Source organism: Geotrypetes seraphini, chromosome 1 (genome assembly GCF_902459505.1).
Source record: "Geotrypetes seraphini chromosome 1, aGeoSer1.1, whole genome shotgun sequence".
NCBI classification, from domain to species: Eukaryota; Metazoa; Chordata; class Amphibia; order Gymnophiona; family Dermophiidae; genus Geotrypetes; species Geotrypetes seraphini.
Genome location: NC_047084.1, coordinates 340,024,687 through 340,048,766, shown reverse-complemented (window position 1 = coordinate 340,048,766; position 24,080 = coordinate 340,024,687). Strand labels below are relative to the sequence as shown.

Genomic DNA, 24,080 nt, shown 5'->3' with positions numbered 1-24,080 from the left:
GATATGATAGAGATGTGGCATAAATAGGCCAGTTTCTTTCAGTTGAAAGGAAGCTCCAGAGTGAGAGGGGATGGGATCGAGTTTTATTAAAAATTTGATTAATTGCCTAAAAAAAGTGAAGAAGTGATAGGCTTGGGAGCAATCTAAGGAAATACTTATTTTATTTTATTTTTTTTTTACAGAAAGGGTGGTAGATGCATGGAATTATCTCCTGGTAGAGGTGGTGGAAACAGACTGTGAATTCAAGAAAGCGTGGGACGGGTACATGGCATCTCTTAGGGAGAGGAGGAGATAGTGGATGCTGAGAATGGACAGACTGGATGAACCATTTGGCTTTTATTTGCCATTGTGTTTCTGTATTCTGTGTTGAATGTTTATATTTTCTTTTGCATCTGGATTGTAGTCTGTGTGAACATTGTTCAACTGTGCAGTTGTATTTAGGCTGTAGAATCAGGGGCTCACATCCATTTATTATAATTTGTTACCAAAGAAGAAGAGCCAATGTTTGGTGAAGAGGTAAACTGATTCCTCAGTATTAGTAAGAAAATATTACATTGTGGTAGCTCTGAGATGGGGCAATATGCGATATCTGATGTCCATTTGTGACCCTGTGTAGTCTTGCATTTACATGTGCTGTTAATATTTGTTTCCTCCAGGATGATGGGCCAACAGCAAGAGATGTGATCATGAGATACGCCACTGGGAAGAAGACTTCGAAGCATAAGAAGAAACTGGAGAAAGCCATGAAAGTTCTTAAAGTAGGTTTTAGTTTTAATTTTTAATGTATTTTTGAAAATATAACAACAAACAAGAGAACAATTTTGAGCCTTCAAAAACTACCTCTATAGATGTAACCAGAGCTCAGGCCTACAGACTGGGAGATACCAGGAGGAAGAGGGTTCAGAGAAAGGGCAAGATTTAACCTAAAATCTATTGTGTACATTTAAAAAGACATTAAAAGAGTTCATTTTTGCAAGCGATGTGAAATGATTCTGTTAAAGAGGCTTGCTGATCTATAAATGTGCAGGAGTGTCTTTTTCAACAGGTCCCAAGAGATTTGCTATTATTGTTTATTAATTTGCTCTGAGTGAAATGGCGTGCTTGACCGTGTTAGTCCACTTTTCAAGGTAATATAGAAATTAAACATAAAGGGGGGCGTGGCTTAGCACGCACACAAGATGGACGTGTGATCGCGGCGCTCCTCTTACCTGGGCAACGGCTGAATAAAAAAGATTATTATTGCGGCTTGTATTTCGGCAAAAAAGTTTTGGGGGAAGTGCGGGAACATGGTGAGTACGAGGCAGAGTAAAAATGAAACCGGAGGAGCGACGAAAAGGCAGAAGCAGGATCAAATTACTCTGTGTAAGGTTCCGCTTCCGGGAGATGAATCGGAAGAGCTAAGTAAAGCCGAAGTTATGGGGGAATTAAGACAAATAAAACAAATGTTAAAAGAAAATGTTAACAGCATGGCAGAAATGAAGGAAGAAATATTGAATATACATAGGCAGATGGAAGTGATAAACAAAAGAACAACGGATCTGGAAGCTAAAATGGAGGTTTTGGAATGTGCAGAAAGAAGATGTAAAAATGACAGTTTGGAAATTATTCAACTGAAAAATCAATTGGAAGATTATGAAAACCGTGGTAGAAGGAAAAATATAAAACTTTTTGGAATACAAGAAAATTTGGAAGGAGGAAATGCCATACAGTTTTTAGAAAATTTAATACCTAAATTACTGCAGTTGGATTTCAAACAGCCTTTGGAAATAGAACGTGCACACAGGATTCCAACAAAATGTGTGGAGAACCAAGGGAGACCAAGGCCACTGATATTCAAGATGTTAAGATACCAGCAAGCAATAGAAATTTTAAATGCTGCCAAAAAAGATAAAAATTTAAACTATAAAGGGTCCAAAATATGGTTTTTACCAGACTTTGCTAAAAATACAGCAAACATTAGGAAGAAATTCCTTGATCTGAGACCTCAATTAAAGGAAAAAGGATATAAGTATGGGTTATATTACCCAGCAAAAATGAGGGTATCTTGTGGGGATAAATCTTTATATTTCGTTGACCCAGAAAAGCTAAAGACCTTTCTTTCAAAATCAGAACCTATGTCATTTTAGCATAATGGGTGCTGAAATGAAGGGAAAATATTAAGACTGGATTGGTGGATATTGAACAAAAAGTTTAATATAAAGAGCTATGGGACTTTTGTTTGTTGGAGAAAGAGGAATAAGCAACAAAGAACAGGAAATATAAATGGACAAGTGAAAAAGACAATAATAGAGTGTAAAGTAGAAAGAAGCAAGAAGGATGGACTGGAAAGTCATTAAGTGAAGTTATTAGACTGAACTTTAGGAGAATGAAGGATGGATTGCTGGAGTAAAGAATGAACATGAAGGAATAGTGGACTTGACAAGTTATCAAAAGGGGAAAAGTAAAGAATGGACAAGAAAATAAATAGATGTGAAGAAGAAGAAAGCAGGATTGATAGACTGGAAGGACATTAAATAAAATGACAGTTGACAGTCAAGAGACTTAAGATATGATGGATGAAGCAAAGAAATAAATATGAAAGATCAGTCAATTTAATAAGTCAGTAAAGGAGAAAAGTAAAGAATGAAAGGACAAGAAGAAGAATGCAGAATGGACTAATTATAGACAGGACAAGTTCTATGACATTTAGATGCAAGTAAAGGAAAGGAAAAATGAATAATATAAAAGAAAGATACATAATAGGAATTTATAGGTAGCTGAAGGAGATGACTAAAGGATCAAATGTAAAGATTGATTTTGTGGTATTATAGTTTTAAAAGGATTGGATTTAATTTGGAAAAGAGAAAATATTAAAAATAAAATAAAATAACCCCTTTTTCTTCAGATCAGAAATAAACAAATGTTAGCAAAATCAGTAAATATAAGGGAAACATGAAAGCATTTCAGTGGTAGTTGGAGACAGAGGTGACAAAGCAGTTAAAGATTTTTTGTAGTGGGAAAAAAAGCAAAGGTCCTTGTTGAGTCCTGTCCGGTGGGTATCAAAGTATTTTATCATTTTGATTTCAAAAGTCTATCTTATTATAATTTTTATTCGTTTTTACAACTTACATCAAGTATAATAAGAAATAACATTTGAATTGGAATATATCACTTGATTTACTATTTTTTTTTTTTTAATCTTTATTTCTTTTTATTTCTCTCAACAAGTGTACAATAATATTACAATTAATTCACATAACTCACTTGACATTCTTACACAATATTATTATACATGTTTTAATTCCCCCCCACCAACCTCCCATCCCTTCCCATATCAATAAAATAATCTATCCAAACATATACATACTTAGACATCCCTCTTCCTTAATACAATTAATCATACTTTAACCTATCCCTCCCCCCACCCTTTCTTCCTCAAACTCTTTTTTCATTTTATTATATACATTAATGCACAACAAATACATCTCATCATAGTACATATATCCCCTAATATTTCATAACAACATATTTCCAATAATTTTACTCCCTTTCCTTTTCTATTCATACATATATACCATGTTTCTTATATCCATTAATCAGTTGAAATATACCGCTATTTAATTGGATTATCCTATCCCCCCCCCCCCCCCCCCCTTTCTACAAATTATCCCCTAAGGAAAAAGAATAAACCTTAATCATTATAATATTCAGTTAATGGCCTCCACACCTCCTGAAACCTTTTAAAATGCCCCCTCTGTACTGCAAGAAATCTTTCCATCTTATACATATGGCATACTGAGTTCCACCAAAAACTACAATTCAGTCTAGAACAGTCTTTCCATTTAGTCGTTATTTGCTGAATTCCCACACCAGTAAGAATCATCAGTAATTTATTGTTTGCTGCAGATATTTGGCATTTAGCCCTCATGCACATTCCAAAAACCACTGTGTCATAGGACAATGCCACATGACTCTCCATCATTAGGTTAACTTGATCCCAGATTGATATCCAAAATGCCTGAATACATGGACAATAAAATAAAAGATGGTCTAAAGTTCCAACTTCAATTTTACAATGCCAGCATCTATTAGACTTAGAGCAATCTAATTTTTGTAATCTAGTAGGGTTCCAGAATGCTCTATGCAACAAAAAGAACCATGTTTGCCTAATAGATGCCGACATCGTACCTTTAATTCTCCAAGACCAAATACGTGGCCATTGAGATGCATTAATCTGATGCTTAATCTCAATGCTCCAAATATCTCTTAATCCATTTTTTGGTTTCTTATTCAAATAATTAGATATAATTTTATACCACTTTGCGGCCTGGTGTCCCAGAAAATCTGCCTGGAAACATAAGAATTCTAAGCTGTAATGATCATATAAAGATTTCCATTCAGGGAACCCCACCTGAATAGCCTGCTTCAATTGCAACCACTTATAACTTTGTTTTTTATTCAGACCATATTTATGTTGCAATTGTGAAAAATCAAGCAGCTTACCATTATCAATTACTTCCGTTAAGGATCTTATACCTGCTTTAATCCAATCCTTCCAGACAACCTTAAACCCGCCTATTTGTATCTTGGAGTTTACCCAAATAGTCTGTTGTTTCGATTTTAAAATAGAATCAGTAGTTAATTTATCTACAAATCTTAATGTTTTCCAAGTATCCATTAATACTCTATTGTCTTTACGTATTCTAGGCACTTTTATACCAAGCAGAAGATCAAGCCTAAGTGGAAAGATAAGTGATCTCTCCACCCGTAACCACTCTGGTAGTTGTTCCAAAAGCTTCGCACCCCCCACCCCCGAGAACCAGCATCGCCCCCAAGAACTGGTATTGCCCGTCTGCCCGCCCGCCCAAGCCCTTAACACGATTGGGCAACGGCACGCAGCACCAACCCACAGGATATACCAGTGCTGAAAGAGCCTGCTGGTGATCTCTGCTGGATCTTGAGCATCTGCACATGCTCAAGGCCTTCTGGCTCCCACTCTCTTCAAGATTCTAATGAGATTTGGGAACCAGAAGGCCTTGAACAAGGCCCAGCAGAGATCACCAGTAGGCTCTTTCGGCACTGGCACGGTCTGTGGGTTGGTGCGTGCCAGTGCCCAATCGCGGTAAGGGTTTGGGCTGGGGGCGATGCCGGTTCTCGGGGGTGGAGGCTTGCATATCGAATCAATGCTCGGTTTGCGAGGCAAGATTTGCGAGTGTTTTGCTCGTCTTGCAAAACACTCGCAAACCACGTTACTCACAAACCAAGGTTTGACTGTAGTAAGATTTAAACATAGGTGCAAGTCAGTTTCATCAGTTCTTTAAAAAACTTCTCAATTTTTATTATTTAACTAGTGTCATGCAAATTATTTTACTTTAGTCCATCAAAATTTATGCTTTCTCTAACTTGTACATCTTGTAGGAATGCATCGTTTACTTTTAGAACCCATCTTTATAAATGGATTATTCTTCAGTTGCAGACGGGACAATTTGAGAAAAATTTAGGAAGAATCATAATTACACCTACTGTAAAAAATTCTAAGGAATCACTTAAGAGTGAAAATAATTACAGACCAGTAGCTAGCATGCCACTGTTTGAAAAAAATAATGGAGAGATTGGTAAATGCTGAGTTGGTAAAATATCTGGATATATTTAATATTCTTCATGATAATCAATCTGGGTTTCACTCTGGATATAGCACAGAAACAGTAATAGCATCATTACTAAACCAGCTTACTATTTTGTTTAGTACTGGTACCAGTGCCCTGATCCTGCAGTTGGATCTATGCAGTGCTTTTGATCTAGTGGATCATGATTTACTGTTAAGCTGCTTGGATTCAATTGGGATCAGTGGTAGTATAAAAATCTAGTTTAGTGGGTTCCTGAAACAAAGAACATATGAAGTATTTACTGAAGAAGAAAAATACTCTTTTTCATGGAAGAACTCGTGGAGTTCCACAGGGTTCTCCTTTATCTCCAACGTTGTTTAACATATATTTAGTTTCTTAGGCATATTTATTTCAAAGTTTAAATGTAATGTTGAGGAGTGTGTGGCGCAGTGGTTGAAGCTACAGCCTCAGCACCCTGGGGTTGTGGGTTCAAACCCCGCACTACTCCTTGTGACACTGGGCAAGTCACTTAATCCTCCATAGCCCCAGGTACGTTAGATAGATTGTGAGCCCACCGGGACAGAGAGGGAAAATGCTTGAGTACCTGATTGTAAAAACCGCTTAGATAACCTCGATAGGCGGTATATAAAAATCCTAATAAACTTAAACTTAAAAACTTAAACTATATATATGCAGATGACATTACCATATTGTTACCCTGCAAGGTTATCTCAAATTAATTGATTACTCAAATTTCCAATATTTTGGAAAGGTAGAATTGTGCATGTTAAAGGTTAGGTTGAAGCTTAATCCTGAAAAACCCAAGATTTTTCTAGTTAGCCCTAAAGATAAAATTCAGGAAACAATTATTCAATTGAAGGGTCAAAGCTTTGAGATAGTGCCATATTTGAAAATTTTGGGAATAACTTTGGATCGTAGCTTAAGTTTTAGGAAGCATACAGACTTGCTAATTAAAAAAAGTTATGCAATATAGTGGAAATTGAGGACCATTAAGAAGTTTTTTTATATGGAGTCCTTTCGGTTGCTGGTCCAGTCTACTGTGTTGTCTACCTTGGATTATTGTAATATTGTTTATTTAGGGTTACCAAAAAAGACTTTATTAAGACCCCGATTAGTTCAGAATGCTACAGTCCGCTTGATTTTCGGTCTTAAAAAATATGATCATGTTAGTCCTTTTTATGCTAGATTGCTCTGGTGCTATTTGGGGCCAGAGTGTTTTTTAAGTTTGGGTGTATTTGTTATAAGGCACTTTTGGATTATTACCCTCTTATTTGATATCTTACTTGAAATTGTCTTATTCAATAAAATGTACCAGAAACTCAGGTAGATTCATCTTCCCTACCCCAAGGGCCTGTCGTTATAAGACTTTTTTGGACAGGACATTGGAGTTTCAGGCAGGGAAGATGAACTCCTGGATGAGCCCGTTGATTGCTCAAGCCTATTCTTACTTTACATTTAGGAAACTATTAAAAACTTATCTATTTGATAAACAAGAATGCAGATTTTTTTAAAAATATTACGATGGTGTTTTATATTTATTTTTAACCTATGTTTTAATGATAGCAACGAGTTGAAATTGCATCTTAGCTATTGCTGCATTTGACTGAAGTATGTAGAAGTGTTTTTTTTGAAATTGTATGTTCTGCTGAAATGTTTCAGTTTCTTTGTTGTGAACCGCCTAGAATTATTATTATTGCAGAAATATTTGCATCCAATGCAGAATTATCAAAATCGTGCCAATTGAATCACAAATTTAAAAAAAATGTTGGAAGGAACACTTATCTTTAAACCCAACGAAGATTGTCATTTCACCTTTATCAGCTTCTTCAGGGGTTACCACATCATATACATGCACCCCAAAACATCTTTCTCTCATTGCCAATGGCAGTTTAAAAAAATGGCATACTTGCTGCCTGTAGAAATATGAAAGTTAGTACCATGTCTCCTGGACCAAGTTGAAACATCTTAAATAATAAAATGCTAGCCGCGCATGCACACTTGCCTCGCGTGTTCCCTGATCCCTTTTCTGTCGGGATGTGGCAAGACAAGTGCGCATGCGCGCCCTTCCCTGCTCTCCACCTCACAATACAGACCGCACTACGCCACCCCTTCACAACGGCTGCCACAAGCATCACCGCCGAGCGCACCCGAGGGCAGAGGCAGCGCATGGTGGACGGAGCGCGAGGACGGCCGCCCGACCGCAAACTGTCAACTCAAGCTCCTGCCGCAGCTCCGACCCCGAGGACAGCAGCCCTTCATTGACTGCCGGTGACCTGTTCAGCTACTCTCTAGAAACCTTCCCGCGGTCCCGACTCCAGCAGCACTGTACACACGCTGCTTGGGGCCTTCTACTGCCCTGATTTACTCTGGCACAGAAGCAGAGCAAATCAGGGCAGTAGAAGGCCCCGAAGCAGCGTGTGTACAGTGCTGCAGACGCTGCTGGTGTAGCAGCTTTGTCGGGACCGTGGAAAGGGAAGGGGGGGGCGGAAAGGGACTAAGGGAGCCAACCAGACCGCGGGAAGGGAAAGGGGGGGTAGGGGAAATGCTGCTGCTGCACAGGAAAGTAGTGTAAGAGGAGGGAAATGGAGAGGGAGGGAATGCTGGTAATATACATTAAAAAAAACAAAAAAAAACTTACTCTGTGAAACTTCAGTTATTACAAAAAAAAAAAAAAAATAGGTGACATATGACACCTCCATATATAAACAGAGAGAGACACACACAGAAAAAAAAACACCTTAAAGACAAGGAGCAATAGAGAAAGATTGAAAGAAAGAAAAAAATAAAAGGAGAGAGAGACACAGAAAAAAAAAAATCCACATACATCAGCCAAAGAGACAAACACCAAAACAAACACAGGGCAGGGAAGCGCCAACAAAAAAGACTTCAGCCGCTCGCCGCTCAATGGGACCAGGCAGGCAGCCACGCGAGGGAGGGCAACAGAACAAAAAAAAGGTAACGTGCAGAGAGAAGCTGGGCCTGCCTGCGGGGAACACAATAAGGGAAAGGGGGGGCCCTTGGAGCAGGCTAGACCGCAGGAATGAAAGGCGGAGGGGCCAAAAGGAGCAGGCCACATTGTGGTAAGATTAGGGAAGGGGGTGGGGGAAAATGCTGCTACTGCTGCACAGGGACCTGGAAGGGGAGGGAAATGCGAGCAGGAAGAGGTGATGATGGACAGGGGGGAAAAAAAGGAAGGGAGGCTTATTGCTGGACAGGGGGAACAGGAAAAGGTGATGATGGACACGAGGGGGGGGGAAATGAAGGGAGGCCTACTGCTGGACAGGGGGAGCAGGAAGAGGTGCTGATGGACAGGGGGGAGGTAAAACAAAGGGAGAAGGGCTGCTGCTGGATAAGGGGAGCAGTGAAGGGGTGGTGGTGGTGGACACAGGGGAGGTAAAAAGAAGGGAGAATGGACAGGAAAAAGCGGCTAAGGAGACAGAGAGAGAAAGAAATAAAGACAGACACACATATATTCTAGCACCCGTTAATGTAACGGGCTATAAAGCTAGTATATATATATATATATATATATATAAATCTAGCTCACAGCTCTTTGCTCAAACACAATTCCTGTAAATTCAAAATACTTATCTCCTACAAATGCTATAGGCAATTTAACAGGAATAATTTAGTCACATTTAAATACTTTGCTGAAGTAGCAGGCGCGAGTGACATTTCTTGTCAAACACAGATATCACTTGATAAAGTTGTTTGCAATGTATGTATGTACTTAAGACTAATCTGTGTTTTAACATTTTACATAGAAACATAAAAAGAAGAGGAAAGCAGAAGTGTTCAACTTTTCAGCCATTCACTTGATCCATGATCCTCAAGGTAAGCAATGCTCAAGATCAATAAAAATGGAGATGTGTAAAAGTGGAACTTTTTAAAGTAGGTAAAGTACTTTATACTAGAGAATGACATGATAGCTGTTACCCACAGGTAACGCGCCAAAATGGTGGGGGGAAGTGCTCACTGCAGGTACGGGGACAAGGCCATCCACCGCCCCGTGGAGCGGTGAATGGCCTTGTCTCCGCATGTAAGGGAGGGAATGCGCACGGTCACTGATCACGTGCGGCCCCCTCCATCCTTCCTACCTACCCAAATCTATATATTTCCCTCCCTCCCCCTTACCTTCGCGGCACGTTTTAAGGTTGAGTAACTTGTTCAAAGCCGTCGGAGCCTGCGTTCAGTTGCGTGTTTTCGTGGGCAGAAGCTTCTTCTCTGACGCAACTTCCGGTTGCGGCAGAGGAGAAGCTTCCACCCATAGACGCACGCTACTGCTCGCAGGCTCCGGTTTGAAAAAGTTACTCAATCTTAAAATGCGCTATGAAGGAGGGAGGGAGATAGATAGATTCGGGTAGGTACGTAGGAAGGAGGGAGGAGTGCCGAAGGGTGGTGATGTGGTGAGAGGGAAGGGTGGTGGAGGAAAGGAGCAGACGCTTAAAGGGGGTGGAGAGGAACAGACGCTAAAAGGAAATGGGGAACATATAGTGGGGAGAAGACGATGATGGGAAAGAGGGGAGAAGATGCTGAAGGGAAATGGGGAAGACAGAGTGGAGAGAAGACGCTGAAGGGAAGTGGGGAGAAGACACTGAAGGGAAATGTGGAGGACAGAGTGGGGAGAAAACGCTGAAAGGAAATGGGGAACAGAGTGGGGAGTAAGACGCTGGAAGGGAGAGGCACAGTTACAGAGCAAATGAAAGATGCAGAGAGAATACAGACAGTGGATGAAAGGAATTGAATGAGAAGATGAGGAAAACAAAAACCAGACAACAAAGGTAGAAAACAAATTTCTGTTTATTTTCTTTTTTTTTTCTGCTTTAGGATAAAGTAGTATATTAGTTGTGTTTATAAAAATTTATAAACAAAGCCCTGCCAGCTGAACATCTCTTTCTCTAGTTCAGCAGCCAGAACTTTGATTTATAAGGAAGAAATAAGCTAAATATTGTAGTACTGAGGCTTGTATGGATGCTGCGGTGAAGGGACGGGGGACAGTGGTCGCGGGGACGGGGTGGTGACAGGGACGGTGGTCGCAGGGACGGGGACAAATTTTTTCCCCGTGTCATTCTCTACTTTATACAGTAGCTTAGTGGTTAGTGCAGTATGCTCAGAACCTCGGGAACTGGATTTGATTTCCACTGTAGCTCCTTATGATTGGGCAAGTTACTTACCACTCCATTGCCCCAAGTACAATACTAAGATTGTGAGTCCAGTAGAAACGGAGAAAAAACCTGCATACAATAAATGTAAACCCACTTTCCAAAATTTGTGAATCACACTAAAATCTTATAAGAATAGGCTATCACACAAATATGTAATCAAAAAGATAGGTATTTCAGAGAGAAACCAGGGGTCTCAAGTGCTCCCAGCCAGAAGCCCGATGTATATTACAAAGCTGGTGGCTTATTCGGTGAGCTATCATCGATCCCGTTTATACTCTCTATACCAGAATTTTATAGTTGTTGAAAAGAAAATTGATATATGATGCTTTCAGCCAAAGAACATGAAAGCTAAGTAATTTTCATTAAAAAGGAAGAGCAATATATTAGTAATTCAGCTGTGCTAAATGTAGAAAAGAGCACAAAAAAAGCATATATAAAAAAATGTATATAAAAACATAAAAAGTTAAAAACAACTATAAAATTCTGGTATAGAGAGTATAAACGGGATCGATGATAGCTCACCGAATAAGCCACCAGCTTTGTAATATACATCGGGCTTCTGGCTGGGAGCACTTGAGACCCCTGGTTCCTCTCTGAAATACCTGTCTTTTTGATTACATATTTGTGTGATAGCCTACTCTTATAAGATTTTAGTACAATAAATGTAAACCATTTTGATTGTACCACAGAAAGGCAGTATATGTTTTACCCCGTACCCACACCGCCACCACACACAGTATCTGTGTGATCATTAGCAGAAGTGGGTTGATGCAGATATTGTATAACAGGCCAGATTTCTGGAATCACAGGTGTAGATAATGAAAATAAAGGACCCAAGCATTAAAACAGAGTCCATCCTGTGAGAGAGAGGGCATATATATATTCCTTGCAATGTCGTTACATTTTTACATGCAAACTATGAGTGAGTGTGCTTGCAGTGGTAAAAGAAAAGAAATAAAAATGAAAGAAATAACAAAAAAAAACAAACCAAAATGACATTGTTTTTAACCTGGTTACAAATCAAATGTAGTCAAACGGATGTTAATGAGGTCATATAGTATTCTCTCTCAATTCTCAGAACAGCACAGAAACAATTGTCCTTAATGCTGGAAACCAATCGCCAACTTAGGGGAGACATTGAAGGTTTTGAAGAGAGGATTTGTTGAGAATTTTATACTTTCAACTACTGGTTTTGTGTTCTTTTAAGAAGCAGAAGGCAGCTCGTGCAGCCTTTAAATCTCAATTTTGATATACAAACACTTGTGTGAGTCTAAGAAAATCTGAATAAGAAAGGACACATTGGCACCTTTTTTTTGCACTTAAATATAAGTCTTGAAATGCTTATATTTAAAGGTGCAGACTGGTGCCAATGCGCATGCACTTCTGGGTTTGCTTGGGCCTGTGCACAAGACTGTGCTTATGATGAATTTTTTGTTCGCATCCCTTGCTTTCAGTTTCACAGTACATCTATAATTTGAATATAATTTCATCTTAGCATTGGAGGGCTCTGTTTCTGCACTGTCCTGGATCCATGGGATGAGTGCTATTGGCTTCTGTATTGGAGTTTTGAGTATTGGTTTTGGTGTCTGATGGGAGTAAGGGGATCAGTTCTATTTGAGAAGGCTCAGCTGCATTGGTGGTGGGGGGGGGCAGCATGAGTTCAAGCTTCAGTGAAAGACAACAGTGCCCACCCCCCCCCAATGCAACTGAGCCTTCTCAAATAGTACCCGTCACAAGCATTCCTTAAGGTTGGAACTGTTAAAACGTTTGTCTTTAGAGAATTTACAGTGGGTGAAATATGCCAAGACAAGAATGAGAACTATTTCAGTAGCAGTGGTTACGTTATAGAACAGTTTAACTGGACAGTTTGTTTATTGAGAGCTTCTATACCGCTACTAATGACTGGGGAGCCATTTCAGAGTGGTTTACAGTAAAACTGAGGAGTAATATTCAGCACTTTAAGAAACTTTTAAAATGAACTTTATAGAAGCTTTTCTTTAGCCAAAGAGAACTGTTTCTAAGGAAATATTAGATATAGGATAAATATTCCCTTGTATAATATTTTATGTAATTTATATCGTATGTACTGTATATACTTTGTAACCCACTTAGGATTTTAGGCGGGATATAGATACTAGTGAAACAGGGCAAATTCAAGAAGTGGAAGGGAACTCTTATGTTTTTGTTTTCTGTTTTTATGGGAAAGACCAAGAAGAAGATGAGAGGCCACAGTGTAATAGAATAAATGATGCGGGAGAATAGAGATTGAAAGGTGTTATTTATATTTGTGGATTTATGTACTCAATATCCTTACCACAGGGTAGAAATGGTGCAATTATGTGAATAGCTTCCTGATTACTTTTCTGGTTACAGATTTTGCAGAGAAACTATTGAAGCAGCTTGAGACCTCCAAGGAGAGGTTTGAAGTTAAGATGATGCTCATGAACCTTATTTCCAGACTGGTTGGGATACATGAAGTATGTCATATTAATAACTTTCAGTTTTGTTATCATGGATGTGTGTGTCAAAGTTAAAGCAGATGACTGATTCTGAAAATGTGTATCTTCGATACAAATAGGAGCGGGTAACTTTAGAAAGTCTTTCCATATGTAAAACCCAGTTCTACATGTAGAAAGTTCATTATTCAAAATTTACCACCTTACTCATATTCCTTGTATACTTTTACACATATAAATATTGTTGTCGATCAGAGTTTGGGATTGCATGTATATTTTGCAAAATGCCAGGTACACATATATATTGCCTGCTCCGCAGGGTTAATTTTATAACACTTTTTTCAAATGTAAAACCTGTTACCCTTGGACAAGTGGGCATCATATTTTCACATGTGGGTGTCATCATCCATGGAGTCTAGTCCGCACAGTGCTAAAAGTGTACTGTCACTTTAAACTTGTTAAGACGCTTTGAGGCTGCACGCACCGCGCACAAGCGACTGCCTTCCTGCTTGACATTGGCTTGCGGTTCCTCAGTTAATCGTTCTCCGTGGAGCAAAGAAGTTTTGTTTTGGACTCTGTCCAAGTCGCATTGCCTTCCCAGTGTTTTTTTGCCCTTTGACTCGTTTTTCTTTTCTTTTCTAAAGTTTCTTACTTCAGTTTTTTTGTTTTCCTCAGTTGGGCCTTCGGGCCGTCTCTTCTTTGGTGTTTTTCTCACTGGTTTTTGTTTCGAGGTGCAATCATTGAGTTTTTCCCTAAAAACAGGGAAAAAGTGAAGTTTTCAGTAAAATGTGAGGGGTTACAACCCCCCAAACCCCCCACAACGAGGCGCGATGTCTATTAAGTAAAGTGGGGGGGTTTCCCAACAAAAACCCCCGTTGGAGCCCCTAAAAACAGTAATTTTGAGCGGCGTGCACCTCCGCGCTACGCTCAATTGTCTGGGCGTGCCTTTGTCCCGGTGCGCTTTTGACCTGACACCCATCCCAGTCTGCAATCTCTGCACCTAACAGCTTGGTACCTCTCGACCTGACTTCAACAGATTTCAGTCTTTCTGACCCAGTACAAGCCATTATAACTGCTTCCAGAAAGCCTTCTTACTCGGCACTGCTATCGACGCAAATGGAAACGCTTCATTTTGTGGTGTAATCTCCATCACTTGAATCCTTCCACATCTACTATTCCTTTAGTATTGGGCTACCTTCTCCATTTATCCAACTCTGTACTTAAGACCACTTTGGTCAGAGTTCACCTCATGCTATTAGTGCTTACCATGCTCCTTTCAACAATAAACCTCTGGCTACTCATCCGCTTGTTTCCCGGTTTATGAAAGGACTCTTAAACTCGAAACCACCTAAAACTGCTTCCAGTTATCTGGGATCTCAATATAGTTCTCACCAGTCTGTTGAAGCTGCCATTTAAACCACTGGCATCTGCTCATCTTAAGTTTCTAACTTGAAAAGTGGTTTTGATCTCTGTCACTTCTGCTCATCAAGTGAGTGAACTTCAAGCACTTGTTTGTGACCCACGTTTTACAGTATTTCATCATGAAAAGGTGGGTCTCAGAACTCATCCTACATTCCTTCCCAAGGTAGTCACAGAATTTTATCTGAATCAATCCATTGTGCTTTCTGTTTTCTTTCCAAAGCCTTATTCTCACCCTGGAGAAACTGGCTCTTCATACATTGGACTGTAAACATGCCTTGGCTTACTATTTACAAAAAGCCATACAGGTCTTCACCTCAACTGTTCATCTCTTTTGACTCTAACAGATTGGGCTTGCCTGTAACCAAGCGAACTATTTCCATATGTTTAGCGGCCTGCATTTCCTTCTGCTATGCTCAGGTTGGGCTGTAGCTTGAGAGTCGTGTTACAACAGCATCAGTGGCTTTTTTGTGTTCCACTCCCATTGAAGTGAAATAAAAGGCTGTTTATTTTATATCACTGGTGAAGGAACAACATGGACTTACATTGTATAGTCCAAAGCAGATAATTTTTTATTCTAGTAAATAAAAGTATTGTAGCAGCATTTGGCATATCAGAAATAAACCAGTCTGGACATATACAATGGAGAGAAGAAAAAAACAAACAAACCCAAAAAATCATACAAACAGAGTGCCAGCATATTTCTGTAAGTATGGCGCAGCTTCTCTAAAGAAACTCCGCCAAAGCATGGGGATTTTATACAGAAAGTTTCTTTGTTTTGCAAGACCCTCCCCTGGCTGTGATTATGTACCACCCAATTGGAGCAAATCTGCTGTCTATCTAGCCCACCCCCCAGTCCACGCCTCCATTCTTCCCTGGGGGGCCCAGGACAGGAATGATTTCTTGAACTTTCTGCTTCTCAAACTGTCCATTCTTCACACAGGTGCATTCAGTACATCAGCTAGCCCCCACATTTGGGGCCTGGCATGGCAGGTCTTAGGTTCCCGAATGGAGTGTCCTGCTGACTTGTATTTCCTTTCAACACTGTTAAATAGCTCATTGTCTTTTCAGCACTATTTTGTGTCCTTGAGAACAGTCTGTTTTACACACTCACATATCCACACAGTAGCATCTGAATTGAAACCAGTCTGTACATAGCCTGTGACTTCAGCAAAAAGCAGGAAAAAGGTCTCATAACTTGTAGAAGTCTCCCATAGTCTCCTGTCATCTATCTCAAAAGGTATTTGCAAGGCAGCTTCTTGGTCCTCAATTCACACATTCACATCACACTACTGTCTAGAATCCTATTCTAGACGAGATGGTCATTTTGACCAAGCAGTTTTATAGAATTTATTTTCTTCCTAATGGCCAACTCTCCCACCATCCCGTTCAGTAAGCTGGGGAGTCCTATATGTGAGAATATGCTGCCTGCTTATTAAAGGATAAAGTAAAATTACTTACTATAACAGGTGTTATCCAGGGACAGCAGGCAGATATTCTCATATCCCTCCCACCTCCCCTAGTTGACTTCTTAGTTTGCTTTTGAAACTGAAGAACTGTAAGCTGATGGGCGGTAAGATACTCGCACGTGCACAGTGCAAGCAGTCTCGAAGTTTCTTAAGTTTAAAGTGACGGTATACTTTTAGCACTGTCCGTACTGGGCTCCATGGATGACATCACCCACATGTGAAGAATATCTGCTTTCTGTCTCCGGATAACAACCTGTTACGGTAAGTAACTGTGCTTTTTACACTCAGGAAAGGGCTTTAATAAAACTGCAGGAAGGGTAAATGTACTCTTATATTCAGTTAGAGGTCAGCATTTTTTTTTTTTAACATGGCAGATTTAGGCCATAATATTCAGGGCCATGTCAGGGCACCACAATTGACTATCTAGGGCCAAATCTTATGCGGGTCATGGACAATACCAAACTTGCATAAATTTCTTATGGGAGTCCTGACTGGGTATCAACCAGGACTTGCATAAGGGAGGAAACAAGTGCCTTCATCCCTTCACCCCCTCAGTCAACTTGTTTCTAAATCCTCTGATTAGGCCCCCCCATCTCCTATAGCCCCTCCCCCCTTTGATATATCCCTAGTAGTTTAAGGGGCAGTGTTTCTCAATTCAGTCCTGAAGTACCTCCTTGACAGTCAGGTGTTCAGGATATCCACAATGAATATGCATAAAAGAAATTTGTATATAATGGAGACAGTGTATGCAAATCAAGTTTATGCATATTCATTGTGGATATCCTGAAAACTTGACTGGTGCTGGTACTCCAGGACCGAGTTGAGAAACACTGATCATCTAAGGGGGCCCTAAGAGTAGGAGCGATGCCCACTCACTTCTGCCCATTATGGTCCTGGTCTCAAAATAACCGTCACAATTTCTAGGTATCTAATTATAAAACATACAGTTAAAAGTATTACCCCTAAGAATCTAATTTTATAAAAAGGCACCTTTGTGTTAAGGACATAAAGGCACACATTTCTTGACTGTTTTGCAAAGACGCATGGGTGCTTATATGTCTTTATAAAATAAGTTGCTGAGAAGTATGAGATGTGTGAGGCTACTCGCACAAATAGCATGCATATGATTTACATTCTATTTGTGTGTGCATAGCCTTGAAAAATAAAATTGCTCCAAACCAGGTACTTACCAGGTTGACAGAGCATTGCGCATTTAGCCTTGAGAAAATAGTTCCCCTCCCAGGCCCTCACCACATGCCTATTTTAAGACAATTGAGGTATTATAAAACAAGATTTGGAAATTATTTTTTAAAAAGTGTTAGTAAAATTACAACCGTTGGTGATAATCCATTATTTCTAGAGCAAAAGGCATACGAGTCTTGAACCTAAGGGTTATTCACCTCTATAGTAATTGCGAGTTGTGTAGAAAGCATCATCTATATTTTTCACCTTCCTTGAGGATCTGCCTTAACCATATTAAATGTTGCTGGACATTTTTTATTAATCAATATTGCTACTCCTGCTTTCTTTTTTATCGCTGGTGCATATAGACATTGTTTTATCCAATTACCTGACAGCTTCATAGACTCTATTCCAGACAAATGTGTCTCCTGCAGAAAACAAATATCTATATTTTGTTGCTTAATATACGACAATACCTTTTTCCTTTTTATTGGATGATTGAGGCCATTTACGTTCAAAGAAAAATTTTTAAAACCCATTATATAAATGAAATATAATATACAAATATATCCTCCTCAAACATATAGTATAAACTTTTCCTTTTCCCTTAAACCAAAATACGAGCTTACCCTCCCTCTCCACCTTCTCCACCCCTCCCATATACCCATCCCCCTCCCTCCCCACCCCTATCATGAATGAAGATTTCGAAACGCACATACTGACTGAGTAAAAGAAAAACTCCCCACAGCCAACATCATACTCATTCTACCCGCTTATCTATAACTTCTTATTAGCAATGAAAAGACAAAAAAAAATAAATTTTTTTTCCCCCCATTTAACCCTTATTATCCCATATAACATACAATAAATAAAAACTTCAATCTTTTATATGTATTTCCCAAACCTTCCCCATTAATCTATAAAAAATCCATTAATAACTTATAAATGGATTTCAAAGAAATTTTTACCTCCCATTTCCTTTATTATATTTTTATACTTCTTTTTTCCATTTTACTTCTTTCAAACACTATATTTCTAACTCCTATTCCCCTCCTTACTTATATAAGTAACACTTTACAATTACCCTTCAATCTCTTTCAAAAATTAGGATAATCATTTAACACATTAGTCATTTCCATTTTTCCAAGAATTAGACAGCATTTATATATCATCATTCATATTTCTCATGTGAAGACATCAATCCTATGATCTTCTCTCTTCTATAAGGATCAGCAGTCAAGACTTCTCCAATCCAGACATTCTTCAATAAATTGTCTTTACCAGTCCACATCCAGCAGATCATTCAACAGCTTTCTCAAATCCAACTATAGTTATATAGATTCAAAGTATGATTACTTCATACTATCTTCTTTATTTCAAATCCGATCAGCTCCATTTAATCTAGTTCATTCCCATCTTGTTATACAATATCCATGAGTTGCCTTTAATCCAATCTTCTCTTTGTTGTCATTCTTTCCATTCATGAACTGTCCATCTGCCATTAATTTTGTGCAGAAATAACTCAAACATTTGTATATAGCATAACTTTCCATTTTGGCCATCCACTTTATTATATTCGATCTCCTTTATAACTATAGATCTTCAATGAATATATCAGTCAACAATCATACTAAGCTAGCATCCTCATTTTTTTTTTTTTTTCATTCGCCACAAAGCTCAATCCAGAATGCTGCCAATCTCCACAGGTAAATTACCTCGAGCTCAGTCCAGAATGCTGCCAATCCCCACAGTTAAATTTCCTCAATCTCAGTCCATTATACTGACAAGCCCCATATTTGCATTGCCTCAAGCTCAGTCCAGAAATGCTGCCAATCTCCACAGTTGAATTGCCACGAGCTCAGTCCAGAATGTTGCCAATCTCTTCAATTAAATTACCTCCATCTCAGACCATAACGCTGCCAATCCCCATAGTTGAATTGCCTCAAGCTCAGTCCAGAATGCTGCCAATCCCCACAGTTAAGTTTCCTCAAGCTCAGTCCAGAATGTTACCAATCCCCATAGTTAAATTGCCTCGAGCTCAGTTCAGAATGCTTCCAATCCCCACCGTCAAACTGCCTCAAGTCAATGGAAAATGACAGTTTTTATATTCAAAAACAATACCCCGCTATGAATAAAGTCAAATAAATATAACATATGCATCAAGCTATTAAAACATTAACAGACTTCTCATTAATAACTTCATTTTCATTTTAGGTATTCATCGGGCTTTCACATTTATCAATATATTCTTTTAACTTCCCTGCTTCTTCAAAACTTAGAGTTTTGTTATTATGAGTCACTCGCATTATAGCCGGGTATACTAATCCAAACCTGGCACCCATTGCTCTCAATTGTGGGCGTAAGTCTAATAGCTGTTTTCTTTTGTATGCAGTTTCCTTGGCAAAATCCGGGACTATAAATATTTTTGCGTCCTGACACTTCATATTCTTATGTTCCTTTGCTAATTTCAGGATCTCCTCTACTTGTTGATAGCTAAGTAGCTTACATATTAAAGGTAACGGTCCCTTTTGGCTGCTTAATCTCTTTGCTGGAATTCTATGCGCCCTTTCTATCTCCAACGGAAACTTACTTTGAATTGGTAGAATCTTAGGCAGGAAGTTTATCAAAAAAGTAATAGGATCACCCTTCTCAATCTCTTCTGGTAATCCAAGTACCCTCAAATTGTTCCTTCTTGCACGATTCGATAAGTCCACAAAATCCCTTCTTAATGCTTCAATTTCTTTATGATCCTTTTTATATAGTACTTTTTCTCTTCATATTTTTCCACCCGTTTTTCTAAACATTCCATTTTCACATCCACTGCATTTAACCTTTTAGTTAAACACACTATCTCCCCTTTCACCTCTTTTATGTCTTTTGAATGTTCTAAAACGATATCTTTTATCGTCTGTATTTCTCTCATGAGATCTCTATTATCGATTTCATCCGCTGGCAACGGCACCATCAGTGGGGAAGTGGAGTCAATTTTTGATCTTTTAACAGACCCCGATCCAGCTCCAGCCACGGAAGATTTACTTTGTCTGCCCGATGCCATACTTATACTTCTTCTCTCACACTAATTTTGTCTTTCCCTTAAACTTTTACCGCTATTTTTAAAAATCAAGCTGCCTGTCACCACGGAGCCGTTCCCTCACGCAGCCATCTTTGTTCACCTCGAAGCCACGCCCCCCACCCTCTATTTTCTATCCAGTAACCTATTTCTAATCCACAACTGAACTTTGCCACCTATCCAATGACTTTTTAATTTTCTCAGGAGCCTCTCATGAGGAACTTTGTCAAAAGCTTTCTGAAAGTCTAGATATACTACATCAACTGACTCACCTTTATCCACATATTTATTCACACCTTCAAAGAAGTCGAGCAAATTGGTGAGGCAAGATCTCCCTTGGCTGAACCCAAGCTGATTCTGTCTCATTAAATCATGTTTTTCTATGTGTTCCACAATTTTATTTTTTATAATTATTGTTTATAATTCTTTCTTCAACATATATCAGGTGTGGTAAGTGACCACTGATTTCTTGGAGAGCACACCGTACAAGGAGTGTGGCTTCTTCATGGGCAGATTTCCAAGCAGTTCTGCCTGAGGAGATTTGTAGGGCAGCTATATGGTTCACCCTCCATACTTTCACAAAATTTTACAGGGTGGATGTGGTGGCACAACTGGATGCCACTATTGGGTCCTTCATGCTAGCAGTAGGCTCATCGTGGGGGACTGCTTTGATATGTCCCACTGGTTCAAGATTTATATGCCTTTTGCACTAGAAGGGAAGATTGGGGTTTTACCTCAAAACTTCTTTCCAGTAGGAAGGCATACGAGTCTTGGAAGGCCTGCCCTGTCAGCTTTCATTTAGCCTGCTTACTTTCTCAAACATGTATGTATTTTCAGACGCTGAACTTTCTCCTGTCAGACAGATCTGAACAGTGGTGAGATATTCTCTTATTTGTCTTTTTGCAACAGAGTTATGAGAGCTACATAAGTTTTTGTTAGTGCTGGTTGCATTCAGGTAGGTGGCTTGTTTGGTTCCAACTTGTTTTCTGTTATGTTCCTATTGGCATTGGTTTATTTAATTATAATCATTTAAGAGCAGATCAGATTTGGCTTTGTCGGGGAGTTCCCCATGCCCCTCTTTTTATTTTTCCTATTATAGTTTTCAGCTGCTTTTGTGCGAACTGAAGAGATACAGCATAGCCCAGTGATGCAGGAGGGAAGAGCCGATTAGAACTGAATAACCCACTGGTTCAAGACTTGTATGCCTTTCTACCAGAAAGATTATTGAGGGAAGAACCTAATCTTCCCTTCTTTACATGGATTTATCAGTGAAACAGACCTCAATGATGAAATATTCTTTACCCTTGCATATATTGACTAGCTTCAATTTTATTGTTTTTATTTTCTCCAGCTGCTTCTGTTTAATTTCTATCCCTTTATGCAGCGGTTCCTGCAGCCACATCAGAGAGGTGAGCATCCTGCAGGGTTATGCAGAACACACTGTCTGGGTTATGGTGGGTGGGGGGTTCCTGTAATGAAGAAAGGCAGTTGGGGCATATCTGTCTCTTGTTGTAAGATTCTTTAATTCTAGATTTAGGTAATCAGAGCTTGACCTTATAAATATCAACAAGTACCTGCATGCTGTGGCGGGATGGTCCGAAGCTTAATCGATATAAGACAGTGGCAGTGTGGGGTGTCATGTATTCAAATCATTCTGGTTAGCTTCTACAATCTTAGATTCATTTGTGGAAATATTTTTAATACTTCGTTAACTTTTGGTAATGAGGTTTGTTTTATTATGCTCTTCATCAGATGCACTTAGTGAGGCCTTTCTTGCTCCCCACGATCTTCATGTATTCATATTTACTTATCTTTTAAGTCTCATTGACTTTTCTTCCCTCTAGTCTTTTCTGTCTTTCCTTCTGTCTTTGTCAGATCCTATGATATATTAATTATTGCATTGTAAATTGCTCTGATGTCTTTTGAAAGGCGGTATGGAAAGTTGTCAATAAACTTTAACATATTGTGATGTTCTTTATGGTGGGGCAAAACATACGATCCTTTGGTGGTATCAGCTTCTGGAGAACACTGCTGTGCAACCCCTTATGAATGCCAATAAATATGATCACATCTCCTTTGTTAGTGGCAGAATGCTGATTCCCTATATCATTTTGGATCCAGTTAAAGTTATTAACCATTACTCATAGGACTCTTGAAAAAGGTTATTCTGGGGTCTGATGAGCATTGGCAAATGATCTGATCGGATGCACGCCCTACAACGATGGATCTGATGGATCGCTGTAAGAGTGATTGAAACGCATGCGCAGAGTATTCTTCTTGGTTCTTGATGCAATGTACGAATGCACTTGTTCTTCCCGGTCAAAGAGCAGGCAGGTACTAGCCTTCTCTGTTCTCTCCCTCCATCGCCATCGTCATTTTCTTTTCCATGGGTAAGGGCAGCAAAAAGATAGTGGAGCTGACAACCGCTGTCCATTTCACACAGAATGTGCAAAAATACAGCTAACAGACACGGTTAACAACGCTGGTACCACACAAAGATATATACAGTATAGCAATCCCATGATACTCAGCGGCTTCTTGGGCTGTGAAGCGCGAAGCAGACAATGTGACCCGTGATGTCACATATATATATATATATATATATATATGTATATATATATATATATATATATATATATATATACATATATATATATATATATAACAAGCGAGCCCATAAGGAAGGGGGAGGAGTGGATGCAGTTTATTAGTGCTGGCCCTACTAGTTGGTCATTTTTTAAAAGGAAAGATTTGTGACCATCGCTATGCCTTATATTTTTGTGTCAATAAATCTGCACTATAGATATAAATATCTTCCAAGGGATGTAAATATTCTACAAAATCGTTAGCAAAAAAAGTGGTTACCTTTTCCACTATTTTGTCATACAACTCTTATTAATGTCTTAATCAGGATCCTCAGTGGCACCACTTAGAGCTCAAAATATCTCATTGCTCTAAGATTTATGTGTCAACTCGTCATCGGGTCCCACTTTTTAGTCTTATTTATCTATTTAATACTTTAGCTTTTTTCTTTTATGTGCATTAAACTTATTTAAGATATTTTAAGCATATACTTAGCTTCTGAAGACTAAGTAGTCACAGTTCCTGGCGGTATAATAGTTAGGGGTTGGGCCTTGATAAAGCTGAGCAGGTGAAACATGTTGGCAGTAAGATCCCTAGCCAGAGACCACACACCTTTAAGCTAAGAATATGCTTAAAATATCTTAAATAAGTTTCATGCACATAAAAGAAAAAAGCTAAAGTATTAAATAGATAAATAAGACTAAAAAGTGGGACCCGATGACGAGTTGACACATAAATCTTAGAGCAATGAGATATTTTGATCTCTAAGTGGTGCCGCTGAGGATCCTGATTTAAGACATCAATAAGGGTTGTATGATAAAATAGTGGACAAGGTAACCATTTTTTTTGCTGACGATTTTATATTTTTGTGTAACATAAAAACATGACGGCAGGTAAAGGCCAAATGGCCCATCTAGTCTGCCTATCCGCAGTAACCATTATCTCTTTCTCTCTCTGAGAGATCCCACATGCCTATCCCAGGCCCTCTTGAATTCAGACAGTCTCTGTTTCCACCACCTCTTCCGGGAGACTGTTCCACGCATCTACCACCCTTTCCGTAAAAGAGTATTTCCTTAGATTACTCCGGAGCCTATCACCTCTTAACTTCATCCTATACCCTCTCATTGCAG

The 24,080-nt window shown here is 39.1% G+C and overlaps 1 protein-coding gene across 2 annotated transcripts in view; it reads left to right on the top strand.

Moving 5' to 3' along the window:
• Positions 1-24,080, top strand: part of SDAD1 (SDA1 domain containing 1) — a 119,125-nt gene that overhangs the window by 37,565 nt on the left and 57,480 nt on the right. The window contains exons 9-12 of one of the 2 annotated variants that reach the window (XM_033960875.1): positions 657-758; positions 9,371-9,440; positions 13,145-13,248; positions 21,719-21,776. In XM_033960875.1, the coding sequence (XP_033816766.1) occupies positions 657-758; positions 9,371-9,440; positions 13,145-13,248; positions 21,719-21,776 (334 nt within the window). The remainder of the gene's footprint in view (positions 1-656; positions 759-9,370; positions 9,441-13,144; positions 13,249-21,718; positions 21,777-24,080) is intronic. The other variant, XM_033960885.1, reaches the window with a different exon arrangement.